The sequence below is a fragment of the Balaenoptera borealis genome (genome assembly GCF_965194805.1).
Source record: "Balaenoptera borealis genome assembly, chromosome: 20".
NCBI lineage: Eukaryota > Metazoa > Chordata > Mammalia > Artiodactyla > Balaenopteridae > Balaenoptera > Balaenoptera borealis.
In genome coordinates, this window is record NC_138879.1 from 14,921,172 (window position 1) to 14,939,267 (window position 18,096).

General features: G+C 40.8%; 1 protein-coding gene across 19 annotated transcripts in view; it reads left to right on the top strand.

Annotated features, from left to right (window-relative positions):
• The first annotated feature begins 1,713 nt into the window (after positions 1 to 1,713).
• Positions 1,714 to 18,096, top strand: part of STRADA (STE20 related adaptor alpha) — a 29,193-nt gene continuing 12,810 nt past the window's right edge. For 2 of the 19 annotated variants that reach the window (XM_082373124.1, XM_082373125.1), the window contains exons 1-4: positions 1,732 to 2,135; positions 10,113 to 10,192; positions 12,899 to 12,956; positions 15,188 to 15,216. In XM_082373124.1, the coding sequence (XP_082229250.1) occupies positions 10,157 to 10,192; positions 12,899 to 12,956; positions 15,188 to 15,216 (123 nt within the window). In that variant the 5' untranslated portion in view covers positions 1,732 to 2,135; positions 10,113 to 10,156. Of the gene's footprint in view, positions 2,136 to 6,956; positions 7,080 to 10,106; positions 10,193 to 12,898; positions 12,957 to 15,187; positions 15,217 to 16,190; positions 16,213 to 18,096 lie in introns of those variants that run through there. The other 17 variants (XM_082373126.1, XM_082373129.1, XM_082373127.1 and 14 more) reach the window with 17 other exon arrangements.

Sequence of the window (18,096 nt, forward strand, 5' to 3'; positions counted from 1 at the left end):
ATGAGAAGTACTTCTGTGTTTAAATTCCCCATTGTGGTGGCTGCATCAAGCCTGGCATCTTTCAGGCACTGACTCCTCTAGTACCCTTGATTCCAAAGACCACACGTGAAGAAGGTCTTTTCAAGAGAACATCACGGGGGACTTCCCTGGTGGCACAGTGGTTAAGAATCCACCTGCCAATGCAGGGGACGCGGGTCCAATCCCTAGTCCTGGAGGATCCCATATGCTGCGGAGCAACTAAGCTCCTGCACCACAACTACTGAGCCTGCTCTCTAGAGCCCGCGAGCCACAACTACTGAGCCCGCGAGCCACAACTGCTGAAGCCCACCTGCCTAGAGCCCGTGCTCCACAACAAAGAGAAGCCACCGCAATGAGAAGCCCAGGCACTGCAATGAAGAATTGCCCCCCCTCGCTGCGCACAGGAACGAAGACCCAACGCAGCCAAAAATAAATAAATAAAAATAAAGTTATGAAAAAAACCCACATTCAGTAATTTAAAAAAAAAACATTGCAGGGATTTTACTTCAATTTCTGCTACTATCTTGCTTTGTCAATTTACCGAGTTTGCTGCTGAGAGAAGTATCTTATTTGATGACAGAATAGTGAGGATACTGTTTTGGAATGTTAAAGCACTAGATAAGAGCAAAGTGATGTGTGCAAAATTCAGTGAGATCCTGAGATGCACCGGCAGAGTTCACATTCAGTTTTTGGCATCAAATTTCCATCGGTCTCTGTTTGAATGGAGCGAACTTCTTCCCCGTCTTGGAAGTGAGACCAGTATAAATCCGTGTCAAGGGTCGTAGCTGGGAAGGGCGAGTGTTCATTACTTGATGGCGTATATCCAGTTTTGGATCTAGCCCACCGCACCCCTGTGGGCGGAGTAAGTCACTGAAAAAAAAAAAGTCTCGCAGAAGGAAGACTTGCTCCATCCCTTACTGCTTCATCCTTTCTCAAGCCCTGCATGCCTTGGCTTAGGCTAGCTTCCCCAGCAAGGCAAACCTGACAGGTTTCTGCAAACAGAACATGTCTCTCAGAGTTGTGGGTAGGGAAGGATCCAGGACCAAAAAGATCCAGAGGGGGAAAAAAAAGATAGTTGAGATACTTTCCTCCTTTTACCTAAGGTGGCACAGAGAAAGGGTGGGATTCCCCTTTGTAGCTTGTCCGTCTTGTGCCCGAGAGGCCAAAGTGAGGGGCATTTGAGATATCTTCAAGGAAACTGCGAGACTGATTTTTCCACTGAAGTCCCACCACACGAAAGGAAAAAGAACTTTAAATAAGTACTCAAAGTAGCCAAGTCAGCAGCCAGTGTTGGTTTGCCTTATTCTAGTCCCCTTGACTCTTCATTACTGAAATCATCCCACTGCCTTCCCGCTTCGGGGGTGGAGGCTCTGGAGAGCCCTTTTCGGACCCCGAAGACCACACCAACGACAAGCTAGGTCTTTGGCTTCCACACGCGGGGGGAAACAGGTCCCCTCCGTTGGAGACCGAATGCCCTCAGGTATGCGCAGCGCGTAATGAGGTAACTCAGCACTGGAGAACCGCTCTGTGAGAGGCCGCTGCTGAAGGCCCGCCGCACCAGACGAGACGCAGGAACCCGGCAGAGCTTCCCCACCTGCCGGGCCGAGCGGGCCGGGGCGGGCCGGGGCGGGCCTTCCTCTCCGCCACGGGGCGGGGCGGGGCGGGGCCGGGGCGGGGCGGGGCGGTTCTCTACCAGCCCTCCCTGGGTCCCTCTACTGCGCATGGCACGTTGCGTACCTCCCTCCCAGCAACTGGCCTGGCGGCAACGCGGCCTTAAACCAAGGAGGCGGAGCTGAGATTGGGTCGGGATTGCTTGCTAACTCCAGGACCAGGTACCGGGCTGGCGGGGCCGCCTGGTGCGCTCCAGGAATCGGTCCCTCCTTGCCCTGACGCCGATACCATCTCCTCGGGGGCGGGCCTGCGGCAGAGCGGCCATCCTGAGCCCCACCTCGCCCTCTACGGGCCCCTTTTCACCCGAATTCTTGTCGATTCCCGCAACGAGGGGCTGCAGCCCGAGAGCAGAATAGGCTTGGGCCTGGCCCGGAGACACCGGAGCAGAGTTGCCGGGCGGAAGAGGCGAGCGCCTGCTGCCTCTCCTCTTCCCCTCTCATTTTCAGGTGGGAAACCTGGGGCCCAGGTGGCAGTTTGTTCTGATCTGGCAAAGAGGAGGCATATCCTAGGTTGCCCTCTCCCCGCATCCCCCACCTCATCCCCATCTCATCCCAGGCTGGATAGGCAGTGGGTCAAGCCCTCGTAAGGACAGAGATCAGGTACTCCCTGAATCAGCCTAAACAGAGCTTCTGATTGTCTTGTTTTCCAAAATGTTTAAGTGCCCACAGTAGATTGGGGTGGAGATGAGGGGCGGGGGTAGGGAAGTGAGCGAGAGGGAAGGGGTGTGGTTAAATAAAATTGTTCAAGTTTTCAGGAAATGGGGAACTAACTTCTCTGCCCAGCCTTCTGCTAAGATATCCTAGTATATTCTAACCTGACTTCTCCCAAAAGAGCAAAAGCCGTTCGAATTGATTCTTTTCTTATTGTAGTATCTGTTGGGGTAGAACCGTATTCCAATATGTATTTGTGGCATTAAAACAGTTTTTCATTGATTGATGGATACTTTTCTTTAGAGACCCCCCCCCCCAAGACTGTTTCTTGTCCCTGAGAGTTGAAAAAACCAAATCTTTTCTGATTTTCAAATCTCCTCAGGCCAGGAGCCTATTCAGCCATAAGTTAGTGCTGAACGGGTTAAATCTGTTGCCCTCCCCCCAACCCTTTAACTAGGTTTCTTAGAGGTATTGTGGCTCAAACGCAGTGTTTATAGTTGTATCGCAGACATGGAGGAAGTTTAGAAAACCAGTGACAAAAATAGGGAAAAAAGGAAAAATTAAATCAAAGTAAATGAATCTCCTTTCAATACCACTTGGCATCTGGTCAACCTCATTGTCAAATCAGGTGATGCTTTTTCAGTCATTATATCTTTGCACACACAGTCTTGACACTTCTCCCTAAGCTTCTCTGTTATCACTCATGGTTTCTAGAGCACAGGCTTTGGAACAGACCTAATCAGTCCTCCACCACTTGCCTGTGTAACTTTGTTTTTTTGTTTGTGTGTTTTTTATTTTTTGGCCATACCACACAGTGTGTGGAATCTTAGTTCCCCAGCCAGGGATCGAACCTGCAGTGGAAGTGTGGAATCTTAACCACTGGACCACCACGGAAGTCCCATGCCTGTGTAACTTTGGGCATTTAACCTCTCTGAGTCTTAATTTCCAGATCTGTAAAACGAGGATCTATAATACTTCTTGTGAGCTGATCTCCGTGAAGCGTTTGGCACAGATCCTGGCACATACTAAGTTCACATAAGTGTCTGCTGCTTTTATTATTTTTACCATTATTAATTTAACAGATACGGGAGTGCCAATATTAAGTGTTGGTCACAGTAGCCCCTGGGACTGCAACAGTGAATGAAATGCGTTCCCTGCCTTCACAGAGTCTCTATTCTAGTGGAGGAAACTGATAAATAGGCAGTTAAGAGAGTGGTAGGTATAAGCGTTGAATACAGAGGCCAGACATCTAACGTGGGTGGGGCGGTCAGGGAGGACTTCCTGTAGCACAGGACACCTGAGATGAGTAGTGAAGGACAGGTAAAAGTTAACAGATTGGGAGAGTGTTAGTGGTCCACAAGGGGAAGCAGGATCGTTAAAGTTTTCCCTTTGGGTTCCATTTCCTACCTGCCTTTCAAGCTCCATGTCCTAAATATGGACCTATCCCAAGGCTTACTTCCCAGCTTTCTGCTTTTCTCTCACCATTTTCTTCTTTAGTGAATTTTTGTCGCTCATATAGCTTTAGCTGCTAACTTTCAAGTCCACATAGCCATTTCTAACCCCTCTTTTAAGCATCAGTCTTTTCAGTACTTCTCTAACTGAATGCTATTTCTACTTGGGATATATAACTGTTTTCTCAACCTCAGTATGACCTAAAAACTCAAACTCATCTTTCCACCAAAACTTCCATCTCTGAGCTTTCCCATTTTGTCTTTGACACGCTACTCTTTTCCCAGTTACTTGGGCACAAAAAAAAAAAAAGTCGGAGTCATCAGAGTTGTTCACAGTTAGAATGGGTTCCCTGATTAGGTAGTGAGTCTCTGGCATGAGAAGTTTTCAAGCAGAGACTAGATAACCTTATATTCAGGAGTTTTTAAAAGCGGTTCTTCCAAAGGGTGGAGGATAGGCTCGATGACTTATGGTGTCCTTACTAACTAAATTTTTTTTATTTTTCCTTCTCCCTATCCATCTATTTCTTAATATTCCCTCTGCCACAGGGTCTTATCACCACAGATGTGGTCCAGTATAATTGTATTCTAACTGGCACTCCTTTCCTGGGTTATTTTCACCTCCCCCTCTCCCATCCCTTTGCAGATTAATATTCCTTAGAATGTTCCTTAGAACAAGGCTTCTCAAATGTCAATATGATGGTCCACAGATCAGCAGCATTACCATCATATGGGAGCTTGTTAGAACTACCAGGCCCCGCTTCAGACCTTCTGAATCAAAATCTGCATTTTAACAAGATCCTCAAGTGATGTACATGCACAGTAAAGTTTGAGAGACACTACCGTAGACCACTGTTTTGTGTTTGTCACCTTTCTGTTCAAAACCTACAGTGGCTTCCTACTGCCCGCTGAATAAAATCCGTGCTCTGGCATGCACTTAAGGCCTGTTAATTGTTCTCATATGTGTGGAGTTCTGCTTCTGTAACCGCCCTCACATTAATTGGAGAGTATATGCAAAGTGCTGAAATACTGCTCGGCACATTTGGTCAGTCCTTCAGTATTACTGAGTGCCTACTCTGTGCTAGGCGCTATTCTAGAAACCAGGAGATACACCTGTGGATATGTAAGCACTAAATAATCAGCAGCTAATACTATTGTATGCTTGGAATTCCCATTTTCTTTAAGTCCTGTTTGACATTCAAGCCCCACCTCTTCAATGAAACTATCCAGGTCCACCTAGCTAACTGTAATCTTTCCCTTTGCTGAACTTCATAAAGTGTTGCCCATTTCTACTTCTGCATTCCCCAGAGCTGCTGAATTAAAATTTTTGGAGGTGGGAGTTTGGGCGGGCATCCGTAGATTTTTCTAACTACACAAATTAATTTGAAACACATCCTGGTTTGGGAACCAGTGGTTCAGATCATTCGCGAAGCTGTTGAAGTGGCAGCCTAGAACCAGTTCTTGGGTCTCTCCAGTTGGGCAGTTATATTTGTTTATACAGTGTTTTGGAATTGACTTTATTTCTGTTTCCAGTGTTTTTTCCAGAGCATAGATAATTCCTTCTGAGGATAAAAATCATCTCTTTATCTACATTAATACTCTCTTTTCTTTCTGTTGTAGACTACAGATGGATATGGATGTTATTTTCTCTTAAATTTCTTTGGCATGATGCTTTGTGTTTAATGTTATTAGACAATGTGCATTCTAATAATCTTTTTTTTCCAAATTCAATCTATATTTTTACTATTTCATGGCAGGATAAATGATTCTCAACATGGTGGGGTGGGGGCTTCTATAAGATCAGGGTTGGGGTGAGAATAAATGCAATTTGGTAAAAATCTATAGATGATTTTGAAAGGTCTCCTCACTCCCCTGGATTGAAAACCATTGCTTTGATTTCTCTGAAGCAGTTCTAAGGATTTTTAGATTCTGTGTACCACACTAAGTCCCCACCCCCATTGCTGTACCACTGCCACAACCCCTCACAACCCTAGCCCCCCCTTAAAAAAAAGAAGGGAAATGTGGCAGGGTTTTTTCTAGATTCTTCAAAAGCATTTCTGAGTATTTATTTTAGTCATTTTACTTTTAAAATCAACTTTATTCAGATGTAATTCACCTATAACAAAATACACTTTTTTTGGTTTTTTTGGCTGCGCTGGGTCTTTGTTGTGGCGTGCAGGCTTCTCTAGTTGCGGCCCACAGGCTCTAGAGCATGCGGGCTCAGTAGTTGCAGTGTGCGGGCTTAATTGCGGTATGTGGGATCTTAGTTCCCTGACCAGGGATCGACGGGCCCCCTGCATTGGGAGCGCAGAGTCTTAACCACTGGACCACCAAGGAAGTCTCAAATACGCCTGTATTAAGTGTACAGTTTGTTGAGTTTTGACAGATACACTCACATAACCACCATGCAATAAAGATACAGAACTTTTCCATCACCCTGAAAAGTTCTCATGTGTCTCTTTGAAGTTGGTCCCTCATCTCACTGTTGGTCCCAGGCAAGCAAGATCTGCTTTCTGGGACTTCCCTGGTGGCTCAGAGTTTAAGAATCCACCTGCCAGTGCAGGGGACGTGGGTTCAATCCCTGGTCTAGGAAGATCCCACATGCCACGGAGCAACTAAGCCTGTGTGCCACAACTACTGAGCCTGTGCTCTAGAACCCGCGAGCCAAAACTACTGAGCCCATGTGCCACAACTACTGAAGGCTGCGTGCCTAGAGCCCGTGCTCTGCAACAAGAGAAGCCACCGCAATGAGAAGCCCGTGCACCGCAACGAAGAGTAGCCCCGCTCACCACAGCTAGAGAAAGCCTGTGCGCAGCAACGAAGACCCAACGCAGCCAAAAATAGTAAATAAAATAAATAACTTTATAAAAAAAAAAGATCTGCTTTCTGTTGTATTTTTACTTTTTCTAGAATTTCATGTAAATGGAAACAGTATGTAGATCTGTGTCTGACTTCTTTCACTTAACATGAAATTGTTGCCTATATCAGTAGTTTGTTCCTTTTTATTGCTGAGTAGTATTACATTGGTGTATGTACCACATTTTTAAAATCCATTTACCAGTTGGTAGATGTTTTGATTGTTTCCAGTTTGGGGCTCTTGTGAATAATGCTTTTACGAGCATTCATGTACGAGTTTATGAGAAAATATGTTTTCATTTCTCTTGAGTAGATTACCTAGGAGCAGAATTATTGGGTCATAAGAAGCTGCTAAACCATTTTCCAGCGTGGCCATATGTGTTTGCATTCCCACCAGCAACGTATGGGAGTTCCAGTTGGTTGATATCAACACTTGGTATTGTCAGTCTTTATGTTTAGCCATTTTGGTGGGTGTTTAGTGGTATCTCATTGTTGGTTTATGTACATTTCCCTGATGACAAGTGATGTTGAACATCATTTCATGTGCTTAGTGGCCACTCATATATCTTCTGTTCAGATCTGTTGCCCATTGTTTAAGCTGAGTTGTCTTATTATTGAGTATAGAAATTCTTTATATATTCTGTATATAAAGTCCTTTGTAGACACACACACTCACACACATATACATGCACACACAATATGTTTTCTCCTAATCTTTTCATTTTCTTAGTGGTGTCTTTCAAAGGCAGACATTTTTAATTTTGATAAAGATCAATTTATCATATTTTTGTTTTATATTTCATGCTCTTGATGTTCTTTTTTTGAATCTCTACTTACCCCAAGATCATGAAGATTTTCTCCTCTGTTTTCTTTAGTAGTTTTAACTTTCTCTTTAGTTCTATGATCCATTTCAAGTTAATTTTTGTGTACGATGTAAGGTAAGGGTCAATGTTCATTTTTTCTAAATAGATATCAAGTTGTATCCAGACTATCTTTCCCCATGAAATTACTTTGGCCATTCTTTTGAAAATTAATTGACCATATCATGGGTCTATTTCTGGATTCTCTGTTCTATTCCACTGATCCATTTGTCTATCCTTAGACCGAAGTACACTGTCTTGATTACTATAGCAATAAAGTAAGTCTGGAAGTCAGATAATGTAAGTCATAACTTTCCTTTTCAAAACTGTTTTGGCTATTTTAGGTCTCTTGTATTTCCATGTAAACCTTAGACTCAGCTTATCAATTTCTTTTAAGAGTTTGCTGGAATTTTGATTAGCATTGCACTGAATCCGTAGATCAGTTTGGAGAGAATTAACATCTTAATGATATAGAGTCTTCCAATCTATGAACATGGTGCACACCTCTTATCTAGATCATCTTTAATCCCTCTTATCAGTGTTTTATAATTTTAAACGTACAGGTCTTATCCATAATTTATTAAAATATTCCTAATTATTTTATGGTTTTGTAGGTATTATTGATGGTATTGTTTTTTAAATTTCATTTTCTACTTTGTCATTGCTAGTATATAGAAATACAATTGCATTTTATAATTGACCTTCTTTCTAAATTCATTTTAAGTATAATGATTTTTTTATAGAATACTTACAGTTTTCTATGTATACAATCATGTCTACATAGAAAATCATAAAGAATTTTACATCTTTTCCAATCTATATGCCTTTTATTTCTTCTTGCCTTTTTGCATTGGCCAAGACCACTAGTACAATGATGAATAGCAGTGATAAGAACATTCTTGCTTTCCTTCTGTCCTTAGAAGAAACTCATTCATTCTTTTTACTGTTAATAGATGTTAGCTATAATTTTTTTTAAATTTTTTAATTTAATTTTATTTATTTTTTTATACAGCAGGTTCTTATTAGTCATCAATTTTATACACATCAGTGTATACATGTCAATCCCAATCGCCCAATTCAGCACACCACCATCCCCACCCCCCAAAACTTTTTATACATATCTTTTAGCAAGTTGACTTGGTAAATTCTATTTCTATTCTATTCCTAGTTGACTATTCCTAATTGACTAAGAGTTTCTTTTTTTTTAAACTTGTGGGTTAGTGTTGAATTTCGTTAGATGCTTTTTCTCCATCTATTGAAATAATTTTATTTTTACTTGCTTACTCAGTTAATAAGGTAAAATGACATCAATTCATTTTTTAAAATTCCTTAAAATTGGTTGTTCTTTATTTGCAAACAACTTCAAACAAAGACAGTTTTGTGTACATTAATTCATTTTTAAATGTTAAAACAATCTTTTATTCCTGAAGTAAACCCCACTCGGTCATGATGTTTTACGCTTTTAGCCATTCTAGATATAAATTCTTAACTATAAATAGCAAACATAAAATAAGATCAGGATGATATGAAAAAAGATACATTTGAGAAATGGCAAAAGCTCTTGGAAATGGGTAACAAAAATGTAAAACTTAGTAGAAAGGTTGGAAAATAAAGTTTGAAGAAGTCTCCTAGAAAGCAGAGAGTTGTAAAGTATGAGTGAAATAAATACAAAATTGAGGGCTAATTCTAGAAGTACACCTTTAACTATTAGAGTTTCTGTTCCTATTTCTTGTCAAAGAAATAATATTCCCCAGAATTGGAAGCCCCAAATCTCCACACTATAAAGGCTGACTAAGTGCAACTGACTAAGCAGCTCACCCAGATTGCAGCAGGCTGGAGGGCCTCTGGAAGGCCGTCTCCAGGGGAAAATTGGAATGGATGAGTTTGAGTGTATGGAAAAACACACTGATGAGACTAATAGCAGAAATGTTGAAGTATTTGGAAAAGTTAATAGCTACATGGAAAAACAAGCAAGTGAAAAAATGAGGCAATTATTAACTCTAGGGGGAAGAAATGAGTGTATGGGAAAGAAGACGTGGTCATCTCTATTTGCCTCAGCGAAGAACCATGTTTGCATAGTCCTAGTAATGTAAATTTGGACTATTAACCAAAATTTATGTCAGAACTATGTTGGGAGAATGAAGGCAGGAATGTAGGGTGCCGGAAGTCGATGTAGGAGAGCTTAGTCTTCACCTACCGTGGTAGGAAGTTAGTAGATAAATGTCTAAAATGGATAAGTCATGACATATAAAGAGCATTTAAGAATGATGATAAAAAGGAGGATAAACAGACAAAAGAATTGAAGGTAATTGCTTCTGCAGAGGGGTCAGTGGAGGGTTGGGTCACAAGAAATTTAAAAATTAATTTAAACAAAAAATCCCTATAAAAAACTTCTCTTACAGATATTACAGTATTTCAGAATGTATTTGGCCAAAGTACATCCAGGTTTATTGTCACTGAAAGTTTCTCTAAACAAATCTTTAGAATCTAGAAATTTGTAGGTCTAGCACAGTGCTTTGAATGGTAGACTCATAGTAAGTTTTTGTTAATCAACAAATATTTCTATAAAAGCAGATTTGACTAACAGCCTGTGTCTATTTTCCTTTTAGGTTTAAATTTTTGAAATTGAAGTAGGTCTACACGTTAGGAACTCATGTCTTTTCTTGTAAGTAAACCAGAGCGAATTAGGGTGAGTGCTTCTCTTCTTCTGGCTTTACTATTTTTTATTTTCTGAAAAGCAGTGTGTTTGGCAGATATTGTAGGAGGTTTGGGGTTTTTTTTTTAATGTGGTGTTCAGAATCATACAGAAGTGAGGAATGTAGAAAGTAAAGCAGCTATTGCAGCCTCCACTCCTAAGAAAAGAACTTGCAGGGACTTCCCTGGTGACGCATTGGTTAAGAATCTGCCTGCGAATGTAGGGGACACGGGTTTGAGCCCTGGCAGGAAGATCCCATGTGCCGCGGAGCAACTAAGCCCATGCGCCGCAACTACAGAGCCTGTGTGCCACAACTACTGAAGCCCGTGCGCCTCGAGCCCGTGCTCCGCAACATGAGAAGCCACCACAGTGAGAAGCCCGTGCACGGCAACGAAGAGTAGCCCCCACTCGCCACAACTAGAAGAAGCCTGCGTGCAGCAGTGAAGACCCAACGCAGCCAAAAATAAATAATAAAAAAAAAAAAAAGAAACGAATTTGCAGAGGCTGACCAGAGACATAGAATATACCCACCAACTTGTCTGATAGAGAAGAAGCAAGGTGGCTTATTTTATGATTATCAGTCATTCAACATTAAATGAGTTGCTGGCCCTTTTCAGCATAGATGTGTACCCACTAATGATCTGCCTGTTTCCTACGTGTGTTCAGTGAGTTTGTGTGTTTTAAAAATCAACATCGGACTTCCCTGGTGGCTTAGTGGTGGGGAGTCCGCCTGCCAGTGCAGGGGACACGGGTTCGAATCCTGGTCCAGGATGATCCCACATGCCGCAGAGCAACTAAGCCTGTGTGCCACAACTACTGAGCCTGTGCTCTGGAGCCCGTGAGCCACAACTACGGAGCCCGCATGCCACAACTACTGAGCCTGCACTCTAGAGCCCGTGAGCCACAACTACTGAGCCCATGAGCCACAACTACTGAGCCCACATGCCACAACTACTGAGCCTGCACTCTAGAGCCTGCGAGCCACAACTACTGAGCCTGTGTGCCACAACTACTGAAGCCCGTGTGCCTAGAGCCTGTGCTCCGCAAAAAGAGAAGCCACCGCAATGAGAAGCCCACGCACCACAACGAAGAGTAGCCCCTGTTCACTGCAACTAGAGAAAGCCTGTGTGCAGCAACAAAGACCCAACGCAGCCGAAAATAAATAAATTAATTAATTAAAAAAAAAATCAGCATCAGATTGTAATCATTGGAAAACTTTTTTGAACCCGGGCCCTTGGCAGTGAAGGCACAGAGTCCTAACCACTGGACCACCAGGGAACTCCCATCATAGGTTTTAATTGAAGGCTTTTTGAAAAATTTTATTACACCTGAGAACTTCACTAGCTAAAATGACCTCAAGAACAAATACTGGGTTTAGCTTCTTTACAAGCTTCCTAAATGATTTCCTAAAAGACTGTCTTGTTTATTATCAAGTACTTAATTTCTAACTGCTGTAGTAATTATTTTAAAATTCTGTAACACTGTATGTGTACTATGAGACATTGGGAATATACCACTTTCTTTTTTTTTTCTTTTTTTTCTCTTTTGGCCACACAGCTTGTGGGATCTCAGTTCCCCCAACCAGGGACTGAACCCGGGCCACAGCAGTGAAAGCCTGGAATCCTAACCACTAGGCCACCAGGGAACTCCCTTAATATACCACTTTCTTTAAATATTAAGGTGTAAATTATACTTTGTGTTCCAGTGAATATAAATTTTTTATATCAATTTTTTTTAATTTACAGTGTTCTTTTTTTAATTTGGAAAAAATTGATATAGAGAATGATGTTACAGTTTCAATTCATAGTCCATATTATGCAACTTATTTCTGAATGTTCCTTAATCTTCCTTTTTCTTATGTTTATGCGGTAAGAATAATTTATATTGGAAAGAGTAAACCTCGCTATTAATTAAGAGAAACAAAACAGAATCCCTCCTTAGCCTGAATTCTACCCACTGGAAAGAATACCCCTAAGCCAAGGTTTAATACCAGCCCCTGAGTGAAATATAACCTTGATCCCATTGCTTTTATGTATGAGCTTCTTTTCTATTTCAACCTAACCTGATTCAGGTGAAACCAGACCGCTGATCAGTATGATGGAAATCCAATACTTGTTTGAAATAGTCCAGTAAAGTGAACCATAGATTAGTCATGCTAGTTTGGTCCTGTAAACTTGGTAGAAAATGTAAATGTTGGTGATGTCTTTAGAAATCCTAGTGGATGAAAGAATATGCAGTTTGCTATTTCCTTTTACAAACTAATAGAGGTTTGTGAAAAACTGTTTCATCCCTATTTTCTGTGTGTGAATTCCAGTATTTTTCAAATTGGCATTAATGATCCAAAGCATCTGTAATAGACAGTCATGGAATGAGTAAGATGGAACCAAAAGGCAGTTTTATATATAGGAAGGACAAAAGCATTCTTCATTATTAGGGCCAGTACTACTTGTTTCTCATCTGTCAGATTTAAGAATTTGTCATCAAATTAGGCAAAGAAGAATACAGAAAGGAATTAATCTATTGTTTGCAGTTGATTTAAATCCAAGATTCTTTTCAAAACTTTTCCATAGAAATGTAGCTTAACTGTACTGCATGATTCGCTTTTTGTAGTTGTCTTTTTGTCTGTCTATCTAATGGCTGATAGCTAATTTTTTGTGGCTTGGAAGAAATACTAATTCTCTTTGGGGTTTTCCTCTTTAGCGGTGGGTCTCGGAAAAGTTCATTGTTGAGGGCTTAAGAGATTTGGAACTATTTGGAGGTAAGTACAGTATGGCATTTAGCCATCACTTCAGGATAAATATCGCTGCCTTTTTTGTTGATTAAATCAATTTTCTAGAAATTAGCAATTTAAGGGCAAGTTGTTATATTTGTTTGGCTACAGCTGTTATATTTACTTGGCTCCTTTTTGAATCCATGCTTTCTCCAAAATTTGAGGACTAATCTGGCAGTTGTCCTTGGCCTGTCTTGATTGTTAGAAAGCCAGTATTTACTTAAAAGCACACGTGTTTCTTCTAAGTATTTGTCTATGAAATACATATCCTTAAAGGAAAAGAAGTAGGTATTTAAAAGTCTCTAGCCTTGAAGATTTAAAAAATAAAATTATAGTCAGGACAAAGGTAGCAGTGATATAAAAGTCATGGTTTTCTGATCAATCTAGTTGACTCATCTTTTCATGAGACTTAGAGACTAGAGAAAAAAAAATCTGTCAGGACAAAAATACTAACTTCCTGTTGTAAAATCTAGATGTTGATTCAGAAGTAAAGTAGGTTTGCAATTTTGAGGTTTAACAAATCCAGGCACTCCCCTTTGGCTATTTTCCAGTTGAGCTGTTTTGGGAACTGTGATCTTAAGGCAAGGAAAATTCTTTTTCTATAAAAATAATAGTAGTAAAGCCCCTTTCTTTTTATCTATACACCATGATACTCTCTTCAGCTCCTATAGCTAAAGAAATGGGTTATCAGATAGAGTATGTTGGTTCACTGATCCAAACTACCTCGAGAGCCTTGAGTAATTGAAAACTCAAACTTGTTAGTTACTAGGTGGCACCTATTAATTTATTTTCCCTACTGCCACTCAAAGAACTTCGGGAGTTGAATTATTCATGAACTTTGTCAAAGGGTTTTATAGAAGACAAATGAGAGTTTAGAAAAATGATGAGTTATTTTTGTTTTGGTTATAAAGAATAAAAATAATCTGCACAGTAAAGGAAAGGCTAATGGAACAAAAATACTATGTTCTGGTGCTGTTCTCATTTTTTTCCCCATCATTAATGGGAATACAGTGGTTTAAAAGTAAACATTGGCATTGATGGAAAATTGAGCTGAAAGTCCAGTTTACATTAATTAGCTAAAAATATTCCAGTTATGTGAATTAGATTAATGGATTTTGGTTTCAGTGTCTTGAGTGTAGGATCTCTGGATGTCTTTTGATAATTCCCTTGTCTCTGATCTGAGGAGGATGAAGAGATTGTTCTGTATATTGTTTACAACTTAATGAAGCGTATGTTACCAAGGTGATACAGCTTGGAATTTGCCTTCTGCTCTAAGGAGCCTTGGTTTGATTTCCTTTTACCTATTCACCTGGCTTCTTATCTTTGACTTGTAAGAAGCCCCTCTTAAGCAACCGCTCCTGCCATTTGTATACCAGAAAACTGATGTCCATGGCACACACACACAAATCTTATTTTGATAAATTGAGGCTAATTTACTCTGCACCCAATATCTAGCAATATAATTTAAGATATTTGGAGATGTGTAATCATTCCAATACTCTACAGTTAAAATCTTTACTTTGATCACTTTTCAGAACAGAGAAAATAAAAAGCACAGATACAGAATTTGTCTTATTTTGGAGCAGAAAGTCATTTAAGTTGTCCTTTGCTTTATTCATATTCATCAGGAGTAGCAGAGGGCCAAAAAGCCCTTGCTTTATTTTCATTTAGAATAGAACGTATCTGACTGGAGAATCAAATTGGGTAATGGTCCCACAAACACATGTTACTGTATTAAAACTTTTTTGTCTTTTTTATGGCAAACCTGTTATCTAGTCCCTGAACTCCCTGGGAAATAGCCAACCATGTATATAATTTTATAACGAATTTTTTGTTCACAGTATAAGACTCTGAAACTAGCCTATTGAAAGTAACATTGTGTGCTGATGGAAAGTAATTGTATGACCAGAACTATAGCAGTTGAGTTGTACTCAGTAAAGAATACCCGTAGAATAAGAGCCTTGCCAAGTTTTGAAGAGCCATAGATTCATGTTTAAAACTCCATCTATCTGCAGCATTTTTACTGTGGATCTCTGGGTGTGTGTGTGTGTGTGTGTGTGTGTGTGTTTATACGTAGCACTGCAGGCACTTTTTGCTGTAATGATTCTTAAGTGGTTTCCATGAATAAATGCAGTCCTAAGTGCAGTAATTGCTGTTCTGAATGTGGGTGTGTCTTCTTCCAAAACCCCAAATGCCGACACTCAATCTCTCCACTCCAGAGCAGCTTCCGGGTGACACTCGGAGAAAAGTAAGTGATTTTCCAGGCTCTAGGACTGTGGCTTGTTGCATGGAGGTGACTTGTGGAATGTTGTATGTTTTTTGGTTGGCTTATCATTTTATGTTTCTGCTCATCTGTCATTGAGTTTTATACGTGGTATAATTCTTCTGCTTGTGGGGACTTAGGTTTCACCCTAGAGAGATTCTGATGTGTACTTTGAAAACTGAAAAACTCTCAGGCACTTTTTCTCTCTCCTCCCCTTTGTAGCCCTACCATTCACCTGCCACCCCCTCCAAAAACTAAAAGGGACAGTTTCAACACTGACATGTGGTTATCTTTCAGTGGCTAGTAGTACTAGATTTCCCATCCTTAGTCTAGATTTCAGTCCACAGAGATAATATAGATCTCTGTCTAGATTATAAGGCAGGACGTCAAATCTAGTTTAAAAACAAAACCCCAGGTTTTAAAGTACAAAACAGAAAATGTATTTTTTTTTGGCAGAAGTTTCAAGACTCTTGCCCTGCTTCTTACTCTTCTAGTTTATTTTACCAGTGGAAATAACAGCAGCGTACCAAGCTGCTTTTATTTTTTTTAATTTGTTTATTTATTTTTTTATTTTTGGCTGCCTTGGGTCTTCATTGCTGCTCGCGGGCTTTCTCTAGTTGGGGCAAGCGGTGGCTTCTCTTATTGCAGAGCCCGGGCTCTAGGGCGCGGGGGCTTCGGTAGTTGTGGCATGCGGGCTCAGTAGTTCTGGCTTGCAGGCTCTAGAGCGCATGCTCAGTAGTTGCGGCGCTGGGGCTTAGTTGCTCTGCGGCATGTGGGCTCTTCCCGGACCAGGGCTTGAACCCGGGTCCCCTGCATTGGCAGGCGGATTCTTAACCACTATGCCCCACCAGGGAAGTCCCCAAGCTGCTTTTGATACTGTGAATCAGTGTCCTATACAGAGAGGATAAGAGCCCTTTTCTCCATACACTTCTTCCTCTTTGCAGATAACAGACCTTTGTGCCTTTTGCAGGCAGCTCCAAGGTGAGTGAAGGGTAATGCTACTGACTAGGAATTTCTTTCTGAGTAAAGCTTGGCTGCGCTTTACTGGCCAAGAGCACTTCACTATCACATCCCAATATTTTCCAGTCAGGAGACCAAAAACGTGCCCTATAGGATCAGTTGGGTATTTTTCCAGAGTACAGTGCCAATTACATATAGTTCTTATATTTTCACAGCTGCTGATGTTATACCAAAAGTTATCCTGTGTGAAACCTTTGGGAGGTTGAATGTACTTATTTGTTGGACATTTCATAAATATTGTGTTTGTGTGCTTTATTGTATTTTGTTTTACACTCTTTAAACAAAGTTATCATTTTATGGTCATTTCCGGATAGCAGTAGCTTATGTATTTTTCAAATGCTTCAAAATGAACAAAGTGCTTTTCATGGTGGGGGAACTAAGAAAAGACTTTGATAGAACTAGTTTCTTTCTCTAGGCAATTTGAGGTTATACATTATACTAATAAAACGATGCCATGCTATGTTTAAAGAGAATGGGCTAAATATCTCCTTTTCATCTGAATTTTGACCTTTTCCAAATCTGAAGCAGTATAATGGACTAACCTGCCTTTCTTCTGGTAAAACCAGACCAAATCTCTTCCTTTCAAAATACTGCCTTTGTTTGTTTGTTTTCCTAAATAAAGGTCGCCTTCTGTCTGAGTTCAGACTATAGAACATCCACAAAGTAGAAAGCATCCATTTTAGGGTCATTTCCAGGGAGTTGGGGACAGAACGGTAGAGGGGGTCACAGCAACAACCAGACTAGTTCATTTCATGCGATTCTGGATTGCCCAATGAACTCATATTCCCAATTACCTAAAGAATTTCATTTTCTAAAACTAACACTTTGAAGTAGTTTTCCATAGTCAACAAAGACAGTAGAAATATTGTCAGGTTACGAACTAATCATATCAGTAGTTTAATGAATCATTTCTCACCTAGGCTCAACAAAAGTGTGGCTTTAGTGTGTAGCCTGGTAGGTAGTATGTCTTACGTGCGCTCCTGGCAAGGAAAAGGGAGATAGGTAATTTTAAGAAAAAAGTATCCTGTATGTAGTTTATCCAAAGGGAGTTATTTAAAGTGCATATAAAAGAATTTTTTAAAATCTCAGGTCTCAGCTGTCCCTCATAGTCCTTTTTTTTTTCAAATTAGAGAAACATAAGGAGTTTGCCTAGAGATCAGAGGAGAGACCTTCAAATACAAAGTCGTTCTAGGTTTGTTCTCATTGGGGCCATATTGTTACCTGCTAAAAAACGCAGTACTTTCTCACATGCAGGTGTCAGATTCCGATCTGTGAAGTTCCCCTGGTAACAGGGAAGCTAGGGAATGTGTTGTAGGAGGGCTGGCATTTGCAGTATAAGTCAGCATATTGAACTGTCTCCAGTGGAACCGACTGGTACGTTTGCTCTCCTCTTCAGCCCATGGGAATAACAAGGTCATGGGCAGAAAACCTCCTGAGTTCAAACGTTGCTTAAATGATTACTTTTTAAGTAGATGCCAGCACTGTTGTAGGCATTGGGGAATACATCAGTGAAGAAGACAGACAGGCCCTGCCCTGACAGAACTTGCATTCTAGTAGAGAAGACAGGCAATAGACAAAATAACACGCAGTGATCACTATGAAGAAAATCACAGTGATCACAGCGAAGAAAATAAAGCAACATGACATAATAAAGTGACTGGGAGCTACTTTACTTGGCAGGACAGAGTCTTCAATGAATAGGTGACATTTAAGTTGAGACCTCAATGACGAGGCGGAGCAGCGATGAGAAAGTGGTGGGGCAGGAGTGTTCCAAACAAAGGGACAGCTGGTGCGAGTTTGCTAAGACTGCTGGTTCGCGTGGGTCAGGTGCAGTGAGTCAGGGCA